General features: G+C 37.8%; 2 protein-coding genes across 3 annotated transcripts in view; one reads left to right on the plus strand and one right to left on the minus strand.

The window, feature by feature from the left end:
* The window catches only part of LOC308395840 (uncharacterized protein), a 102,111-nt gene that overhangs the window by 49,229 nt on the left and 32,476 nt on the right, over positions 1–20,406 (plus strand). The gene's annotated exons all lie outside the window — the stretch shown is intronic.
* LOC308395838 (regulator of telomere elongation helicase 1-like) lies at positions 272–20,265 on the minus strand. Of its 2 annotated transcripts, XM_080880840.1 has the most exons (29): positions 20,020–20,256; positions 18,572–18,761; positions 17,619–17,712; positions 17,034–17,115; positions 15,570–15,630; positions 14,864–14,939; positions 13,440–13,524; positions 13,208–13,273; positions 12,309–12,465; positions 11,983–12,021; positions 11,821–11,893; positions 11,554–11,651; positions 11,370–11,425; positions 11,056–11,127; positions 10,771–10,852; positions 10,450–10,582; positions 8,922–9,035; positions 8,328–8,368; positions 7,736–7,821; positions 6,865–6,942; positions 6,637–6,714; positions 5,296–5,442; positions 4,979–5,094; positions 4,672–4,795; positions 4,026–4,191; positions 3,603–3,742; positions 1,768–1,978; positions 565–702; positions 272–448 (listed from the first exon to the last, which is right to left on the minus strand). In XM_080880840.1, exons 1-29 carry the CDS (start codon positions 20,119–20,121, stop codon positions 435–437), a joined length of 2,919 nt encoding a protein of 972 aa, XP_080736966.1. In that variant the 5' UTR covers positions 20,122–20,256; the 3' UTR covers positions 272–434. The 2 variants fall into 2 exon arrangements, with proteins under 2 accessions (XP_080736966.1, XP_080736967.1); XM_080880841.1 differs by lacking the exons at positions 272–448; positions 565–702; positions 1,768–1,978 and having other exon boundaries at positions 4,026–4,238; positions 20,020–20,265.

Consider the following 20,406-nt stretch of genomic DNA (forward strand, 5'->3'; position numbering starts at 1 on the left):
TACATGGTTGAAATTAAAATAAAAGCCACTTGAATTGCCTTGTTACCTGAGATTACAGTTTACAGTTAAGCAACATATTCATTTGTAATTTATGGACCTTTTTTTTTATACAGTAGTGATCATGTTTTGAATGTTGATTCCAAGACAGCTTTTGTCTGTTTGGCTTTTTGTAATTTTAATTGTCTTTCCAATTTGCCAGAACACTTCTCCACAATCACTGTCCACATATACATACATACGTTCATAAGAACACAACTCTGAAGCCAAGCTGAGGTACGGGAGTCACTGAATGGCTGGTTTATTTTATTGAACGTTGAAAACATTTTTGTAAAGTTGTCCTCAAATGACAAGTCATCTTCTCTGCTGGAATAGGAGACATCCTGGAAGAGGTGATACGCCAGTCTGACATCTTCCACCCAAATGTCATCTCCAAACTACTTGGACTTGTCTGTGAGTAGATACACCACAAACTATAATATGACATCCACAGCAGGCATTTAACTAAAATTTAACTTGATCTGTTCGCACAAGAGCACTAAGTAAATATCAGATAATGTTTCTTACCGTTCTGCAGCATTACTGTATTCTTCCTATCCTTGGACAGAGTGTGATCAGGTTTGTATCCACAGCCCTGCCTTGCCATCTTCTGGCAATTTTCATCAAACCTCTTTTTGTGGTGTGGGCGAACAAAGTGGTAGAGGCCTGTGACACAAGGCAGCAATAGCAATCAACTACAAACTGTTTTAGCAATATTCCACTAACACACTGTTATATTGGTGCGAAATTATGACTTTGACATTGTTATTAGTATTGTGTAAATGTCTGATAATGAATACAGGTATATTCAGTTTTTTAAAAGTAACATTGGTTGAGGGGTTCCTAAGCTATTGTGAAAAACTGGGCAAACTACAAAGAACGCAATGATCCTATCCACAGTACATAGTTTCATTACGTATACATATTATGGTAGAGAAATCAATTTAAGAAAAGAGTGGAAATTCATATTGACCAACTATGATCTGCACTGTATCCAAACATGCCAGTTCATCCAAGTTGAGGTGGGCAAGCCATGGTCAACATGTATGAAGGCTGAAATTAAATATGGTGATGTTGATGGGACAATTTAGGAAATCACTGACTGCAAGAGATTTTTACCCAGTTATTAAAAACAATCCATGTTAACAATTATCCTGGTTTGTAGTGCCGACGTGGGAAATTTTTCTATTTTGTTTTACTATTGTGATAGGTATGAATGTGCAATTACAATAAAGAGTTCTCTCTCTATCTTGAATTAAAGCTCATTTCATCTTTACCATTTGGACAAAACACAACTTTTACAATTTTGTACTGTGCATGACCAAGTTGAAAATCAAAATCCCTGCTTGTTTCAATAAGTCAATGCATTCTGCACATATTTCAACTATTTTGCTGGCGTGAGATTTTAAATAAACAAATTAATATTAAAAAAATAATAATTTAAAATATTTCATTCAATTCGAAAGAGTTGAAAAAAAGATAATGACTTTAATGGATTTGTAAATAAGTGAATTGGTTAGACACATTTTACCTAGAGAGTAATATGAACTACTCGTAAATCTAGAAAACGTGTTCCGAGTTCAGACCTGTGCAAAGCAGGTATACTTCATAGATGTAGGTGAGAGAGCGTACTCTCATGCCTCCAGTGAGTATATTGTCATTCTTAAAGTCTCAGTGTTAACCAAGTGAGGTATTTTTGCAGCTATTAATTTATGACAGCAGAAGATTTACCATGTAGGAGATTCTGAGTATTAGTGTCTTTGCCTAAAAATGCGGTTTCAGTCAGCAGGTGATTCAGGTCATCAGTCTTTTTGTAGGTGTGCAGCGCCCGTATGATGCGGTGACAGCAGACCTCACTCAGGGACTTCTTCATGTCCGCCAGGAATGTCTTAGCCCTGCTGGGTTTACGTTCTTGAGACAAATCCTCAGGGACACCCAGCTTCTTCAATGACATTAGAAGAAACAAAATCTGAGCAGCATAAACTTTTTTACCACTATTTTACAAGTACAGAAATCAATCAAAAACTAAGTATACTTCCAGCTCTCAAGACTGTCTTCCACGTGCTTACATCTCTCACTACAATTCACAATGTTGTCTGAGAACATCACAGTCCATGGAGACTACTGCCTGACCTCATCTGTCAACCATTAGTACTGCAAACAAAAGTGGCCCAGATCAGATCCCCATCTGTCATTCCTACTGCACACCTACTCATGTATCTGGCTCTTACTCTGACTTATTTCTGCAGTACCATATTTCCTTTCTTGGCATGCTACCATGTGAGGTCCAAAAAGACACAATGCGAATACTTCTGACCTTCTCTATATACCAGATTAGGCTTAACATTATGAACCCTAACAGCTGAAGTGAAGAAGATTGATTCTCTCTTCATCATGGTACCTGTCTTGGTTTATATTAATTTCCAGTTTGCAATGGTCAGTATCTATCAAAAGTGGTTCAAGAAAGAAAGTGTGTGAACCAGCGACAGGGTCATGGGTGGCCAAGGCTCACTAATGAGTAAAAACTGGCCTATGTGTACTAATCAAAAAAAGCGACTGTGGCTAAAACTGCTAAAAAAGTCTTGGTTGATTCTGATAGAAATCTGTCAGAATACAGAGTGGATCACATATAAGTATGGGGCTACATAGCTTCAGACCAGTCAGGGTGATCATGCTAAGCCCTGTCCACTGCCAATAATAGGTAATTAGAATTGAATTATTTTTTTGGGTCATATTAATGACCCTCTCAAATGCCTTTTTGTGTGGCATGGTGCAGCTAGAGAACCATAAACAGATGCAGCATGTGAGCACACTTTCAATGGAGCCACAGTAGAAGATGATCATTACTTGGATGTTACTTTGAGATGTAAATTTTGCATAAACATTGTTGCAGATCATGCACACCCTTTCATGGAAATAGTATTCCATGATGGCTAAGCAAGATAATGTAAAATACGTTCAAAAATGTTTTGAGGAACACAACTCTGGCTGCAAACATATTGGTGCCAGATAACCCAGACGACCTTCAGAGGTCTTTTGGACTGTTTCGGAAAGTAAGGACAACCAACACAATATTAGGAAAATGGTTATAACGTTATACCATACTGGCATACTTCTCTGTTAACACTCAATGCAAAAAACAAATCTAGTTTTCGTGCCTTAGCATACCTGAAACAGATTGGTATATATGCACCAAGAATATATATCTTCCTTAGCTGCTGGTATATCTCATCTACTTTATCCTGCTGTAGTTACTATAGTTCTGCACATCCTAAATAACTGTACCAATATCCTTCTTCTCTGAGCGATACTCTCACTTTCCAAGACTATGTTAAACAATCTGGTTAAATTTTCACTGCTCTCCCTCCTATACATCTCCATACCTCCACAGGTATGTCATTTGTACCAACTGCCTTTCCAATTTTCATCCTCTTCAAAATCTATAGTAATCCCCCCTCACACATACACACAGACACACACACACACAATTACTCACACACTTTGTCTGTTACTCATGATGTGAATTAGTACTTCTTACACTGTGACAATGTCAGAAAATGATCTACCTTTTGCTCTCGCATGTCCTCTTCAATGGTATTGCTGGCTTGCTCCAAAGCATCCAGCAAGTTGAGTGGTCTCCTGTTATTGTGCAGCACCTCATACTGATTAAGGAAATTGGCCATGTCATTGGCTCCATTCTTCTCATCTGATCACAAAAAAATAATCAAGGACTCACATTGGGGCAGCTGTACATTTTAAAACTAATATTTGCATTTCTGTAGGTTTCGGTTTAACTGGCTTTTAGTCACTTCAATTTATACCATTTATTATTGAACTCATTGTTTCTAATGTAGTTTTTCTCCATTTAAACTCAATGAATTGTAAAGACATTCTAGTGAAATATATCTGGTATAGCAAAAGCACACCTTGATCTTTAATATGCTAAAACGAAACATAGCAAAACATCAAACCACATCCATTGTACTAACTGAGTCTCCTCCTCTTCAAGCTGGGAAGGTATGTGTCCAACACCTTGGCCTTCTGGGTGTGAGAAGTTTGCAAGTAGCGGCGAGAAGTGGAACTGGAGGACTGAGTGTCTCGTGAACACTCAGTCTCGTGGTTGTGTGCTGGAGCCTTCTTCCCAACCACAGGCCTCTTAAATGTTTAATGCACACACTGTCAGGAGAAGCTGACCAACTGACCTGCAAACAACTTTCATAAAAGCGTCTACACATTTTACTGCACATGCAATGATATGATATGTTAGCCGATATTTATTATTAAAAGAATCCGACAACAAAGGTTGGCACGGTGTTACAAAAACCCATAACTCTAACTTTATTATAAAAAAACTGGCAGAAAAAACTAGAAATCAAAGTTCATTAAAAGTATATTTTGGCGAGATAAATAGTGCCATAGACATTAATGAAAATACTCAAGGTAAATATTCACATTTTTAACTACTCTGGATTTTTTTTGTTTTAAATCACAACTCAAGTTTCCTATCTTTTCAGAGCTTAAAAAACCTACCCACAAATCCGGATTACCAACAGTACTATTAGCTGGTTCCTTAACAAAACTGAATAATGAAAGAATTTGCAGCATTGTATGAACTGTGCAGGTGCGACTACCCACCATTTTTTGTGCAGTCCTGAAGAACTGAGAGACATCACGGACGACATTGCCAAAGGTGTCATAGAGGCGCACATAAGACCTCACCCATGATGGAAGCATGGCCCGGGTATCAGCATTTTTAAATCTGTTGGGAAACTTTTCATTTTAGTTTAAGAATACTTTTTTACATTTTCAATTAATAAGGTGAACTAAGCACTTAATTGAGAATTTTTTAAATGTGAAGCTTCGGAGACACTGTCTGGTATAGTGGAGAATGTTCCCTCTTGTATGATGTTACTTAATTAAGTAAACGTGGTCTATATCTGACCTCTGATCACACAAGAAGATCGCTCCATAGTCTTCCTTGTGACGAATCACTCTACCAATGGCCTGATTCACAGCTCTGAAAGCCTGCTGTCTGTACCAGTCTTGCCCTGATAAGTACTGTTCACACACACACACACACACACACACACACACACACACACACACACACACACACACACACACACACACACACACACACACACACACACACACACACACACACACACACACACACACACACAGAAATCCAACTACCGTTATACGACCAAGCAATCCTTTAGTGTACCTCAATAGTTAATTTTGTTGATTTTCTTTCACCTTTTGCCCTACAGAATTCTTTTGATTCATCTCATCCAAAAATTGCATTTTCAGGACAACGCGAGGGTCTTTTTTTGGAGGGAAAGGAAGGCCAGTAATGATGACACCCCGACCAAACATGTCTGCAAAATCCAGACCCTCGCTCGCCTAAGACAAGAAGATATAATTACATAGCAGCTTTGAGAGAAAGTTTTTGTGTAACCCTACATTAAAATGAAAGAGAATCCTAACTCCATATCTACGTTTTCTTAAATGTTTATCCAATTAGTCACAGCCATCATAGAAAAAGAGGTAGGTTGCAAAATGGAAAAACAGCATAAAACGGTTAACAAAGAGAGATATTCATGTCACAAAAATGAACAGTCATTCCCAAAACATTGTATGGTAATACACTTGTAAACAAAAGAAAAAAAATTGCCTGATGTTGACACAAGAGGACAAGGGTACCAAAGATATGACATGTCCTTTGAATATCATATACAATTGTGATCAGAAGTTTATGAACACTCATCATGGGTATGAATGTCATGATTATTTTGGGCTTCTAATGATTTCTTTCAACTGCTCTTTTTCCAGGTTGAAATGGTTTTACAGCATTCATCTATTATGACTTGAACATTATTGGATGCACTACTTTAAATTAATTGAGATTTTATATTAATCGCACAGGGTCAAAGGCATATAATAAACTCAAATATCAACAGACATCCACTTAAATCTTTCATAAGGTCTTTGTCTTTCAAATTGATGAGGTCAAGGCCATTAAACTCATCAGTGATTGTGATTTATTACAGCTGGAAGTTTCTCTTTGCAAGCATAAAAAGGACAAATATTCAGAACAACATGAAAGTCCAAGGAACTCAGTTTATGTAAATTGGGAAGGTCTCTTGGAACCATTCTGAACTGCAATTCCAAGATCATTAGTTCAAACAACTTCAATTAAATACAAGATATTCAAATGACTCACTACTTTACCATGCTCTGAAGGGGGGGACTCTAGGATATCAACAACTACAACATTTGCAGGTGTCCACATAGATAAGCCAAATGATTTCTGGAGAACAGTTTTTTGGACCGAGAAAAACAATGATCGAGTTGTTGTCCACAATTACAAGGTGTGTTTGGACGAGTAAAAGTGAGGGCTTAACACCTAACAACACTGCACCAACTATCAAGTATGGTACAGATGGATGATTTGTACGAACATTCATGATCATGATGATTGTATGTAAACTTCTGATCACAACTGTATACCCACACTATACAGCAAAAGTTGGAGCTGAAACATGACAACAGAAAACATTGTAGGACTTTTGCAGAGTCCATGGACAGCCTCCTCACCTTCCCTCGACACACACCAAAGAAGGCTCCTCCTTTGGATCGGGGATCATTGACTTTGGTGTAATAACCATCAATGACCTAGGAATAGACAGAAAGAAGCTCAATTTCTTTCAAATCTTTAGATTTTTATAACTATAAAAAGCTTAGGATATTTCTTCAGATGTGAAATGTTTAAAGAGGGGTTCACAGCCGAGTGATAAGACACCTAAAATATAAATAAATACTAACTTCATTAAAGGTGCCCTTCTCTGTAGGTTCAACAAACATGGGCTTTAACTTCTCAATGCGGTTTGCATGTCCAGTAGCCTGGTGATAACACATATACACACGCAGGAAATTACTTTATACAGTAACATCTTAGATTGTTATAAATGATTAAATTGACTGTGGAGTACCTCACTTAAAAAGAAAGAAAGAAAGAAATGAGTTCATACTGGTTAAAAGGCTTTTTACTTTTAATTATTACATTTATATTTTGATATCTTTACTATTTTTTAAAATATGCACACTGTACCCTTACGCACCCTGATGGCTCCCCGCCCCACCAGCTTATCGTTGTGGAGGGGTTTGTATGTCCCAGGTATCCCAGAGGCTAAATTGTGAGGGGGCTATTTGCCCCGTGGTAGGGTCACCCATGGCAAACTGGTCCTGGTTGAGGGGCCACACAAAGAGCGATTTAAAAGGCCCCTGGTAATAGAACGTCAAAGGAACAGTTCCTACTACCCGGGACAGGGTTACCAGGGAGAATGCTGGACAGACCACGTGAACGTAAGGGTATAGTTAGAAGTCCACAAAACTTTGAGAAGTTTTGTGGACTTTGAGAAGGGTGTCTGGCCCATTGCTCCGGGCCATTCGATCCGTATACGACTGTTGCAAAAGCTCGTCTGCATGGCCCATCATCCACTGGAAACAATAGCAGAGTTGTCTGTATATTAAATTTCCATTAAATGTATTTCTAATTTGCTAGACAATACAAAATATAATTCATGGAGAAAGAGAACACAAAACATAAAAGTGACTAGAAAAGCTAAAAAACAAAAAAAAAAAAAAACCAAACCCTTATGGTTTTCCACAGGTGATTCTGCTGAATTACACTTACCCTCCAGAATTCCAATGTTTTTTCCATTGAAGGAAAGGAAGGGAAAAATACTAAGAGTCCATGAGGAACCAGACGACTCAGGTTGGCTGAGAAAAGAACACAGGTTACAAAACTGTATCACAATCAAAACCAAGGTAACAATTAAGTTTAAAATCCAGGCATCTGTGAAAATAGAATTTATGAAATTTAACAGAGTTAAAAGTTAGCAGAGAGTTAGCTTGCTAGTTTCCACCTAAACATAGTACGCCATGTTCTGATCGAGAGATTTCTAAAAAAAAACATTACAACATACAGCCGAAGGATGGACGCTAACTTTTTTTTTTTTAAAATGGGCTTGTTCAGATTGAATAGAACAAGATAAAAGCCTTAAAATGTGTTAAAAACACAACAGCCTCAATAAATGCAGAGTAGTTTGGGCCCGGAAACTGGGTTCAGGTACGTCATCACTTAATGAAAAAGATAATAAGCAATATGAAATAACCATGAAGATCAGAGCATTAAGTTAACAGTGTTGCTGATGTCAGTAAGAAAAAAAAATCTCCTTAGAAACAGCAAAACCAAACAATTTCAATACTGTATATTGTGATCTTACCAACAGTGTTGCCTAAAGATGCCATGTTTTCAGGAACAAACCTGTGACAGAAATTTAAAGTTTGAGTTTAGCAATCAAGTAAAAACTTCACAGTCAGAACCAATGTAGGTATATATTAGTTCTGTCAGCGTTCACACGTTAATCTGGCGTTAACAGGCTTAAACGCGTTAAGGCAGTCCTCACAATTAACATGAAAAATATTTTAACGCACTCAATCCATCTGGAGTGCAGAATATAAAACAGTATGATTGGTGGGGTGTTCTTTCTAATACTTATCTTGCAATACAAAGTGCATAGAAAAGACTGTTTTCTTGAATTAGTATTATATAAAAATTAACTAAAGTCTTACATACACATAAAAGGATTTAACTTGACTTTATAATAAATCAAAACATGAGAAAAAAATATCGTTACACAACGATAATTGACTCCAGAAGTCAGAAAAACTAGCAAATAAATGAGCAAATTATAAGTTTTGCCATGCACCTTAATTTGTATTTAGGCATATGGCAAAACATATTTCATTTCAAACAACTGCAAATTTCCAAAGTGACCTGTTAGAAAGTAATCATATGCTAAAAAAAGAATACTGACCTTCGATCAAACGCTGAACTTAAGGGCACTCCATCTGGGCCTTGTGCAATGACGCCCACAAAGATCTGGTCGCGCTCAATCACATGGCTGTTCTCCAGACATACTGGGAATTCTCTGTAAGAGGAGGAGCAGAAACTCACTGTGATCAAGTTTTAGGTTTACCCCGCTGTCCATGCAGCAAACAAAAGTTTACTAGTAATGCTACTTCATATGATACTTCATGATGAATTTCTATTCAGTGAAGGACAGAAAAATTGGAGGTTACAACATTTTCAAAAAGCATTACACTTACAGAAAACCATATATGTTAGATGTATTAGACAGAATTTTTTGAAAATGTAAAGATAAAATGCCGCAAATTCATCGGCATGTGTCATACTGACTAACTCCACTCTCAAGAATCCTGCCCATATTTACAAGCTGCTACACTCGTCACTTTAAATAACATCAAGGTCAATTGGCATTCTCTTTCGAGGATGCCAATGTTTACATTTTGGACAGAGAGGACAGATGGTTTGAAAGAGGAGTGAAAGAAGCCATCTATGTCCACTGTGAGCGACCATCTTTGAACAGAGGCGGGGTTTACGACACCAACTCTCTGCCATCTATAATCCAGTTTTGAGATCCTTCCCAGACGCCTTAACGCCCACTCACATCCTGGGCCATCTGACCTCAGGAATTCGCATGATAAGGTGGGGCCAGGTTTCACAATGAACACACCCGAAACTCTGGCTGATTGGGACCCACACCCAGTTTCCCACCTTGGCTCAGGCGACTAGAGGATCATCAGGGGGTCCTTTTGTCCCTCTGTGGGGAGAAACTCCCACTAGGTTTATATCTGGGACTCTCCACCATTTGACCTTAGAACTGAAGAAGCTTCTCGGATGAGAGGTGAAACGTCTTCAAGCAACTTAAAGAAGTCCAGACGCTTTCCTTTGCAAGCTCCTTTGACCATCAAGGTCAATTTAACTCTTTCAACTGTAACTTGTAAATTTAAATTGTTATTGATCCTTTTACTTTAGTCATAAAGTGTGTATTTGTTTCTTACTCTTCTTATATTTATTGTTAGTCATTTGCACTGCATGGAATTGGAGCCTCATCGTCTTGTCTCGCTATATACTACACTGTATATAGCAGAGATGACAATGCCTTTGGATGCTAACAAATTGTTAGAGGATTACATAGATCTGTGTATTGTCAGAATCATTCTGATTTATTCATAGACCATGTCAAACAAGTTCTCCTGGCTATAAAATGAATCATTAACTTTTATGTTGAGCATCGTTCAATTGCTAGAAAAATCAAATAATGAACAGAAGATTTAAATTATGAGATAGTGAACAGTTTCTACATCAAACAGCAGTTCACTGTAGAAAGGGTTTAATTCTTCTGTTCAATGTTCAGACTAAACAGGTATAAAGGTGATTGTTTTTTTTTATTTTTTTTTATTTTAAAGTAGTTGCTACTCAAGCTGGTGTGGGAAAAATGTAATTGTGCAGCAGGGCAGTCAGAGTGACAGCTAACTTACATTCTCATCTCAGATGTGAAAGAAGACAGGGGCGATAGGGTACCACTTGTCAGAATGATGCAGCGAATGCCTTGATTCACCAGATCTTGCATACTGAAGGCCGGAGAGAAGCACCAGTAACTCAGAATATTTCCTGCAATTTCCAGAGAAACACATCACATTTACCTGTAGTACGAATCTTTCATACACTAATAACGATTGAAACTATAACTTTTAACAGGGTTCACACTCTAGCGGAAATATATAAATGGTATTAATAAAATTCATTCTGTCAATGTGGATCCATGTAACACAACAATGCATCAGGTTGTGCACCGTTACCTTGCTTTTTTGATGAACCTGAAGCCCACATATCAACACTATGTTTTTTTGAGTGAATGCTGGTGTCCCGATGGATATGAACCTGAGCCGAACAAATGACAGAAGCTCATAATTAGTTATTTAATTTCCAAGATTTCTTTTTAAATTTAATATACCGGAACAATGGTGATAGTTGTGGCAAAGATATGCTACTTTTAGCTGGTTCCAATATGAACACGAATTGTATCCCCCCCCCCAAAAAAAAAAATTTAAAAAAAAAAAATTCCATTGACTTAATGAACACACCTTGAAATGAGCCGTGTTGGTTTCCATCTGGTGTAGTTTCTCCTTTTCTGACGGTTCACCACAAAATACCAGCTGAAATAACAAAACAAAGGAGAACCTTCAAACATGCCACAAGGTGATTAAATAACTACTCTTTATACAACGAAGAGTAATGAATTCTATAATTTTATTGACTGTCCTCAATCAAATCTGTTAGGCCACACAAATAATATGGGACCAATGCATATTAATTTTCACTCAAAAAGACAAAAATCCCCCCCCCCCAAAAAAAGTTTAATATTGACCAAATTCTTTAATAGCCATACAAAGTGTACCTGTATGATATCAGAAAGCTTCTGGAGTCCACTAGTATTGAGAAATATTCCTGGCTCTGAGGAGAAACATGCATCAAACAGGTCATTTGTTAATTAGTTGCACTGATCGGTATAATAAAACCAGCCAATGTTACAAATGATAAATGATGTGATAATGTGTCTAAGCCAAAATATGATGCCTTACGTTGTGCCAGGTATCCAATGATGTGCTCCAGAGCTTCATAGACTGCTGTCTTGCTGCTGAAGGTCAGATTAGCTTTTTCGAACACCTCATAGATGAAGCTAAGACACAACATAGAGACATGCAGTGCTTATTAGGTTTATTATAACAGTTAAGATTCAGAATCATTCTCTCAGCAGCTTTAAGTGAGAACCCGCACTACGGTTAAGGTACTAACTACAGAGACATTCTATGACCACACTTTATTTGTTCTACCATGCTGTCACCTACATTCCAGGTTTGGTAATGCCTTGATCACTTGGATCATAGGCATCAATGGCAGCTTCCAGATCCAGTAGTATCTCTGTTAAAGCAGAAAATAAGTTTTGAAAATTAACTCTTGTCACAAACCAACAGGACGACTGACTCCGCAATACTTTAATAAATACTTACGTTTGATTTTTGCAATGGTGGACAAACCTAATTTGAAACCTAAAACAAAAAAAGAAAATATTAAAAGACGTGCAGCTGACAATCCTTTACTTGCTTTACAAAACAACAAAAAATTATTACTATTAATAATTTAATAAGGCCAAGGCTAAACTAAGGCTAATAAAGTTAGTGAAGACTTAGAAGGTAGAAGTAAATCCAAACTTATACAAGTATACAAGTAGCCCAAAATGCCATGAAATTTATACATAACTATACTATATTCCATGGAAAACTCTTTTAGAAACATGTATATAACCTGAGAAATTGAGACAAGTAGGTTTTCTTACCAGAAGCGGAGGTTTCTCCATGAAAGTCTACATTCACAGAGTCTCTGTGGCTGATTTCTTTAGACTGCTCCACAAGCAGCCTGTCCACAGCATTAATGGCTGAGGCTACATCGTAGGGAGTGAGATCAAATGATGTTGATTCTTCACATGTCTTTTCCTGCAAATAAAAGAAGTAAAATTTCCCGGAGGGATTAATAAAGTTTTATCTAATATAATATAATATAAACATTGCTACCCCAAATTAAAAGGTCTGCAAACGTTCTCTTCATGTTTGAAAATGGAATATGTATCAGCCTATAAATAATAGTGATCGCACCACATTGTGTTTTATTTATTACAAATTGTTTGTAAAGCTTAAGTAACTGGAAATTTTAATACATTTCACTTCAACTATTATGGCATGATGATGACATTAGTACTTTAGTATGCCCAAGAGTACATTTCATACAGGAGTTTGAATTTATGTTTTTTAGGTTCTTTAATTAATAAAAGAAAATATTTGTTCATGTTTAAATACTGTACACTGAGCATTTTGTGAAATTGTAGATCTACTGTAATCAATCACTTGTAATGCACAGTAATGACATGGGATTTATTAAAAAATGCATTTTTTTGTGAAGCTATGCTGTTCAATATCTGGCTTGCAAAAGGATAGTTCATTAATGTGAATTTGTGCATGTACTTGTATTTCTCTACACTAAAACAAAAGGAAAATCTGGAAGCATTTGTTTTAATATGTGCTTAGGGTTTGAGCAGCCCAGCGGTCTTTATTTAGGCTCTATGTGGCATACAAGTTAAAATGAATTTGAAAGCCTTAGTAGTGGGTCACTTCTGGTCTTCGAAGCTTTAATTTAGTTTACTTAGTGAATACATTTAACAAAGGAAAGATATAACCATACCACATTGTGAGCCTCGTCAAAGATAACCACAGCTCCATTCAGGTCGATACTGAGTGCCTTACGGCTCTGTGGAATGGAAAGACGGAGAGAGCGAGAGAGTGGCAGTTGAATATTAGGATTCATGGAAATTGGAAATGACAGTGCCAATCATAACACTAAAGTCTCTTTCAATGCTCAATTATGGTCACATATATCATCCTGAGATGTAATGAGGATGGATGACTGAGCTCACCTTTGGATCTAGCAGGTAGTTGTATGGCATAAAAATGACATCTGCTTCTTGTTTCAGTGAACGAGAGAGGTAGTAAGGACAGACTCTGTGGAAAAATGTGCAAATCCGAAATCAAATACATGAACTTCAAACAAAAACAGACCCATCCTGATAGCTGGGTCTAAGTGTAGCCAGGCCTATATAACATCTTACATCCTGCTACTGTGTGTTGGATAGTCTCCGGGGAGCCATTGCACACTCTGCAGTTTCGGTCCTGTGCGCTATGGTTGACTCCTGGCTTTATTGAAGTGGTGCTTAGGGCCTATTGTTGTGGTGCCACAATCAGAGCCTCTGTGCTGTCCTTTAAGCCAGCCTTTGCTAGTTGCCATGTCAATGGTGCGTGTGCTAGAGGGATTGTGCATGACAATTCCTTATCATGTATTTGAGTCACCCAAGCAGCTCATCTCGGGTGGCCCATCTTGCTAGTGTCTTCATGGATGCTGAGGGTTTCATCCTGAACTCACTAATCACCTTGCCTCTTTCTATTGGTTGGGGTGCTGGAGTTTGGGTGAAGATCTCTATAAACTGTGAGGACACCGTATGTCCTGATATCAGTAGCCTATATAAGGTGTCAGTGGCCATTTTATTATTTCGGCTATGGTACACCCAGGTACTTTTAGATTGTTGATTTGACCACTCTTATTTATTTTTGTTTTCGACCTCTGATGGATTTCTTTGGGTTTTTTCAGCATTATGATGTTTCTCCTTCAATTGTATTGATATGACTTTGGTCCTTGTATTGAAAGTTTTAGTGAACTGATACAAAATACAAATTCAACACTTTGATCAACTCTAGATCTTTTTTCTGCTTAATTTGTCATGAAATGATGAAAGACCAGTCCTTACCTGGCCATGAAACTGTCTATCAGTCAGTTATCCAACTACTTTTAAACTGCTAAAAATAGAGGACGATGCATTAAAAATGGCTGCAATTCCTAAACGGTTAACACCAAATATCTGTTAAGCCCCATTCATTTTGCAAGTCACTTAACCCACTCCACCCACTATAATGAAATGCCTCTATTTTGTAACATATTTATTGGGTCACCTCACTGTTCCAATCAAGAGTTCAGCTTAACTTTAAGTTGTGACCCATCTATAGATTACCTACAGGGGTTTCACACTGGCTACAGTTTTAAAGGGTTTTGCTGGACAGCGCTAAATAGCATCTTATACTGAAGTAAAGAGGATACTACTAATCAAGTGACTGATTAATAAAATACTATTTGATTCATTAGCTACTATTAAGACAATACTTTGGTGTCACACAGAGACATACCCACCTGCCAATGCTGATTATTTCTTACCAAAGTAAGAAAGTGCAGAACAGAGACTTATTAGTGAAACAGAAATTTACAAAAAAAAAGAACACATCAATTACACACCTCTGCTTGTTGCCAAATTGGACCAAATCCTCCACATCAAGGATAGAACTAACAAAGTCTCTATCAGTGCTCTTTTCTAGAAGAAAAAAAGAAGATCAAGCTTAAGATTGAGTATTTATAAGATAAATTGCTATAAATCACTGATGGAATAGAATAGAATAGATTAAACCTTTATATTCCCAGAAATTAGAAATTTGGGATGGTTACACAGCTCTTATAGCAAGACAGATATAAACACAAGTAGTCCTTTATACACAAGAAACCAAATTCATATGTGCAGATAAAAATTTACAGAGAGATGTATAAAAATGACACGTGTCAAGTTTCCTGTTTTCTATCAAATGGGGGATTTTTATATAAGTTATAGAACGGCGTCATAACAAGTTATTATAATTTGCTATCCTCGAAGTAACAAATGCATGGACCACATTCTCAACATAACAATTTTCATTCAAATTTTTACAGCCACTAAAAGCAGGCAGTAGACATTTCATTAATATCCACATTTTGGACATTCCTGGACTTCAAACTTCCTCACAGTAGTACGTGAGGCCAAGGTTGTGCGATACATAGAAAGTTATTAGTGTTGAATAATATAATATTTGAATGATATATGTAGTCTGTACAACACAAACAAAAAAGGTAAATTACATGCTTTTCTAGACTATTATGCTACACGGATATAGTCACTCTGTTAGACCATTACCTTCAAGTTTTTTGTAGTAGACACATGACCTGGTGGAAACTTTTCCTCTGCACATATGAACCTGAAAAACAAAAAAATTGATTCCACAATAAGACAAAAATCACTAACTATCTACCCATAACCCGTTACTTATCATTTTTTTTCCACCAGCTAGCTCATTGGCTCATTTTTAATAGTACACATACAGACATTAGAAAGGATAGCGTCACATATGTCTTTTATGCTTTATTCCACACACAGTTAGGTATTGCAAGTTATATGTAGACTGGCACACCCAGGCACCATAAATCACTGGAGAAGAGGAGACCCGTCTCTGACCTTTGGGACTGAGAGGGCCTGCGGGGCGAGGCCTTGGAAGGTGAATCTTCATGTGACTGTTACGTGAAAAACACGGTTGAGACACTCTTGTTGCAGATGAAATAACTATTTTTTGACATGCTGGTGAGGTCTTGTAAGATGCCCAAACCACCTCAACTGGCTCGTTTGAATGTGGAGGAGTAGCCTACTTTAAACTCTGAGAAAATTTACCCTGGATAGGTTTCCCTGTTTGACACTGAACAAGTATAACAAGTTGGTAGAGGCACTATTGGCACGCAGTAGAAAGACAACTACTAGCAAATGGCCTGAGCCCACCAAAATTAGAAAATTGTCATGATGTAATGTTGTAAATATTTAAAATGTAGAAGCAGTAGACACCTATTGCAGCATAACTAAGGGAGGATTCAGGGTCACTTGATCCAGCCCTCACTATACGCTTTAGAAAAGAGGAAGGTTTTAAGCATGATCATAGTCTCCGTCTCCTGAATCCAAACTGGAAGCTGGTTCCACAGAAGAGGGGCCTGAAAACTGAAGGCTCTGCCTCCCATTCTACTTTTAAATACTGTAGGAACAACAAGTAGGCCTGCAGAGCGAAGTGCTCTAATAGGGTGATATGGTACTACAAGGTCATTAAGATAAGATGGGGCCTGATTATTTAAGACCTTGTATGTGAGGAGCAGGATTTGGAATTCATGTAAAGGGGCTGGTGTGGTGGCCGTTGGTTTCATTGAGCTGCTTCCACAAAAATGAGGAATTCATCTTGCTCTCAGATATAATAAAGCTCCACCGTCTTGAACTAGAGCGGGCGATAGTAGTGCTTGTGTTCCTGAGATCTAATGCACACTGAAGGCACCACACCAACCAGAACCTGCAGCAGGTGGAGAACTGATTTTATAATGCTACTGTTGGCGGCTGACCAGAACAAGGATGAAGTTACTGTTTCGAGTGGAAGTCCAATAGAATACAGTTGGCACAACTGATTTTTGTTCTTTGTGAATGTAGTCAAACTTTAAGTAGATTTTCCTCCTTTTTTTCCAGCAGTGAGCTTGAAGAAATTCACTGTTTTGTGTTTAAAACAATTCATTAGACATAGCAGTTAAAACATCCCATTATATTTATATCTCTAATATTGCCTTTATAACTTACTTTGACGTGGTTGCTCTTCTGACACATGACGTCCTGGTTAATACACAACTGCTCTCTTGAGCCCATCACACACACCTTTGGGCTGAATCGAAAGAGACATGGGAGAACTGGTTTACCACAAATAGCCAAAAAAACCAGAACAGACAAAAGGTGCTGCACTCAGTAAGACTTCAAAATGATTATAGCTTATGTAATAACCCTTTAAAGCACCAGTAGTATTTGGTTAATTGGGACTTGTGTGTTGCTTTTTGAGATCTTTTAGCCTGTTAAACTTTGTCAGATACATTCTGTTATTAGGTTTCAGTTATCAGGCCTGAGTGTTTTTTTGTGAAACTGAACTCATTACACAACAAAACAAAATAAAAACGGTAGCTATTGTACCATTCCAGGATCAAATTCAGCTATACTAAAATGTATACTGTAAACCTGGTAATTAAAATTTGTATCTCCCTAGTATATACTAACAGTAGGGGTTTGGTGTCCTCATTACACCATGATCACAAAACCTATTAGAAATGTTGTTTTATATTGTGAATAGCTGTCATTCAGACAATCATGCATGATCAAAAAGTTAGAAATGCTTACCTGTATGAAGTGTTCTTTAACTCATTAATAACCTGTGTAAGCTGAGAATGTGTCCTCGTTGCATATATGATCTTGGGGACATCAGTGTAGTAGGCTTGACAACAATAAGAAAAGACAATTAGGGCTTTATACGTTGCTGAAAAAAATTAACTGAACACTTTTTAACATAGTATACCATCAAGTCAAACTTCTGGGATATTGGGCCTCATTTACTAACAGTGTATATGCGCAAATCTGTCTTTGAAGAAATTTGAGAATTTATGCAATGATCCAAAAGAACACAGACAATACAGTTTGAACAGATTAAACAGCTGAGCAATAAATATGCAAAAGTTGCAACATGATGTATATTCTAAACTTCTATATCAGCCTTCTGTCCAGATTGACATTTCTACAACAGCTGTTTTCCCAAAGCGAGAGACTGAGCACCTGCCACAGCTATTAGCTGTGCTACCACCTCATGGAGCCCCTGAACACCAAGCTGAGCAGCCTCCTACATCTCAACCATTCTTTGTACGATTTGAATGCATAGCTGAAACATGGGGATGACAACCCATCTTGACAGGGAATGGAAGAAGGACATCCTACCAAATATTGACTTACAACCTTGTTAGAGTAGTACAAATGCTGTCTTGAAATATGTAGAATATTTCCATGTATGTTTGGAAACATTACATGTTTGAGTGAATCGTTAAATCCTATTTTCCTAACAAAATATAAAGTGGTTTGAGTGCTCAAAAAGAGTAGAAAAGCACTATAGAAGAAGCAGTCAATTTACCATTTATCAAAATATAAAGAAATCAGTGCTAGCTCATTTTCTATTGCATAGCGATGTAAGCACACAGCATGTCTTCGTAGCTTATATCCTTTGCGTTTTTGTATATGTATCTGTTATTCTTCTTTGACAAGTAAAATTACAAATGACTCTTGATTTGCAGATGATACAAACATACATGGTTTGTCACCGTCAGCTGTCCCCCAGGAAGACATAGGTGTGTTTGGAAACATCTCCTGGCCCAGCCTCTCTGCCATCATACAGGTAGACATGGTGTCCTTGAAGTTCTCCCTCCAGGCCAGGGTGGCACACAGCAGGCACAAAGTCTTACCTGTGCCTGTTGGGCTCTCCAGAACCCCATTGACTTTCTGAAATAACCAGACAGGTAAAGATATACATCAAATAAAATAAAATAAAAAACAAACGGAGAAAACCCAAAAACACAAATTGTGATGGTAACAACATTAAAATATTAGAGACTTCCAGGTATTAGACTACGCTTTTATGAGCAAAGATTTGGCATTGTGGAAAAAGATCTCCCTTTTAGCAGAAAGAAATATCTAGCAGATCAGGTTCATAAAAGGGCAGATATCTGCACAGATCAGTTAAAAGGTAAGGTGAAAAATAAATAAATAAATAAAACAGCACAGCGTGTGTCAAGATCCATTAGGTGACAATTGTGTACAAGTTTGATCAAACTCTGACCAGCACTGTAGAAGTAGAAATTCTTGTGACTTGTGGCTGATATGTGGATATACACCTTGCAATTGCATAAACTGATCAGACCTTTGGCCAGATGTGTAGTGTGGTGAGAAGTAGAAAAAAACTATCAGAGAGAGTACACAACCACATGTTTAGTGCAAAACTGTCTCGGGAGCCTAACATAAGGATGGTTCAGGTTCAGTAAGCTTTCACTGCCAGAGCAAATATTTTATGATTGAAAAACATTGTAATCATTCATACACATGAAAAGGCAGATTTTTAAATCAGTTCTTGATTAAACATCGGGGGTATTTGAGCTGTTTGTCAGCTGTCAAGAGCCAGGGTAAACCCAAGACAAGTCAGCAGAGTGCTATTTATTGTATTACATAGAAACTGTAAAGAAATTCTAAGGACAGGTCAATGACATGAAGCCTCTTTTGTCATATGTTTTTTTCCCCATTATTATCATTATATTATGTGAAGCTACATTTTGGACAAGCAGACGTCAGACGGCTTGTCTTTCGGCAAATGGTAAGCATGGTGGCTTCATGGGGCTTTGGAGCGTGATGTCACGGGAGGGGGTGTGACTGCCGAAGTGCCATTTTAGCAGGCCAAACAAAGGGCTGAAGGAGCGAAAGCATCAGCAATGGCTCGCACTTAATGTGTTGTTGGTTGTTAAATCGCACGATCGGGAAGGGAATAAGCTGGAAAATCGGCTCTATTTTTATTCTTTCCCCACCTGGAAGCATCATGAGGGAGCTCGTGTATCAGATGTTACCAAAAGAAGTCATCTAGCCTGGATAGCAGCTGTGAGACGAGCTGATACTTGCAAGAAATGTGTCAACTCCAAAGCCCAGCAGCCATGACTACTCGGTATTGCCCCCATTTCCATCAACAGACATACACATGACAGTCGATTCTTACCTCCTGAAGACATTCGATTACTTTGTTCATGTATGCCTTCTGAGATTCATACGGAGAAAAGGGGAAATTCACTGTCACTCCCCTAAGAGTCAGCGAAGGCATCCTGTCCTCTGACGATTTGTAGAAAGCAGTTCCCAATCGCGCCCAGTTTTGTCAACGCCTACGTAAGGACGATCGCTATTGGCTGTCCAAGAAGTCGCGAGATAACTAATCCCATAATTTACTTAATTGGTCCTGCCTGAGCATTTGTAACAGACACTGTAGGAAAGAGAAATAACATTATGGAAGACACATAAAGTGAGTTAAAAAAACAACCTAAAAGCGTTTAGAATACATTTTGCAGCGGAAGTATGGCGTCCCGCTTGCCCTTCACAATAAGAGCATTAT

The sequence above is a fragment of the Rhamphochromis sp. 'chilingali' genome (genome assembly GCF_963969265.1).
Source record: "Rhamphochromis sp. 'chilingali' genome assembly, chromosome: 4".
NCBI classification, from domain to species: domain Eukaryota; kingdom Metazoa; phylum Chordata; class Actinopteri; order Cichliformes; family Cichlidae; genus Rhamphochromis; species Rhamphochromis sp. 'chilingali'.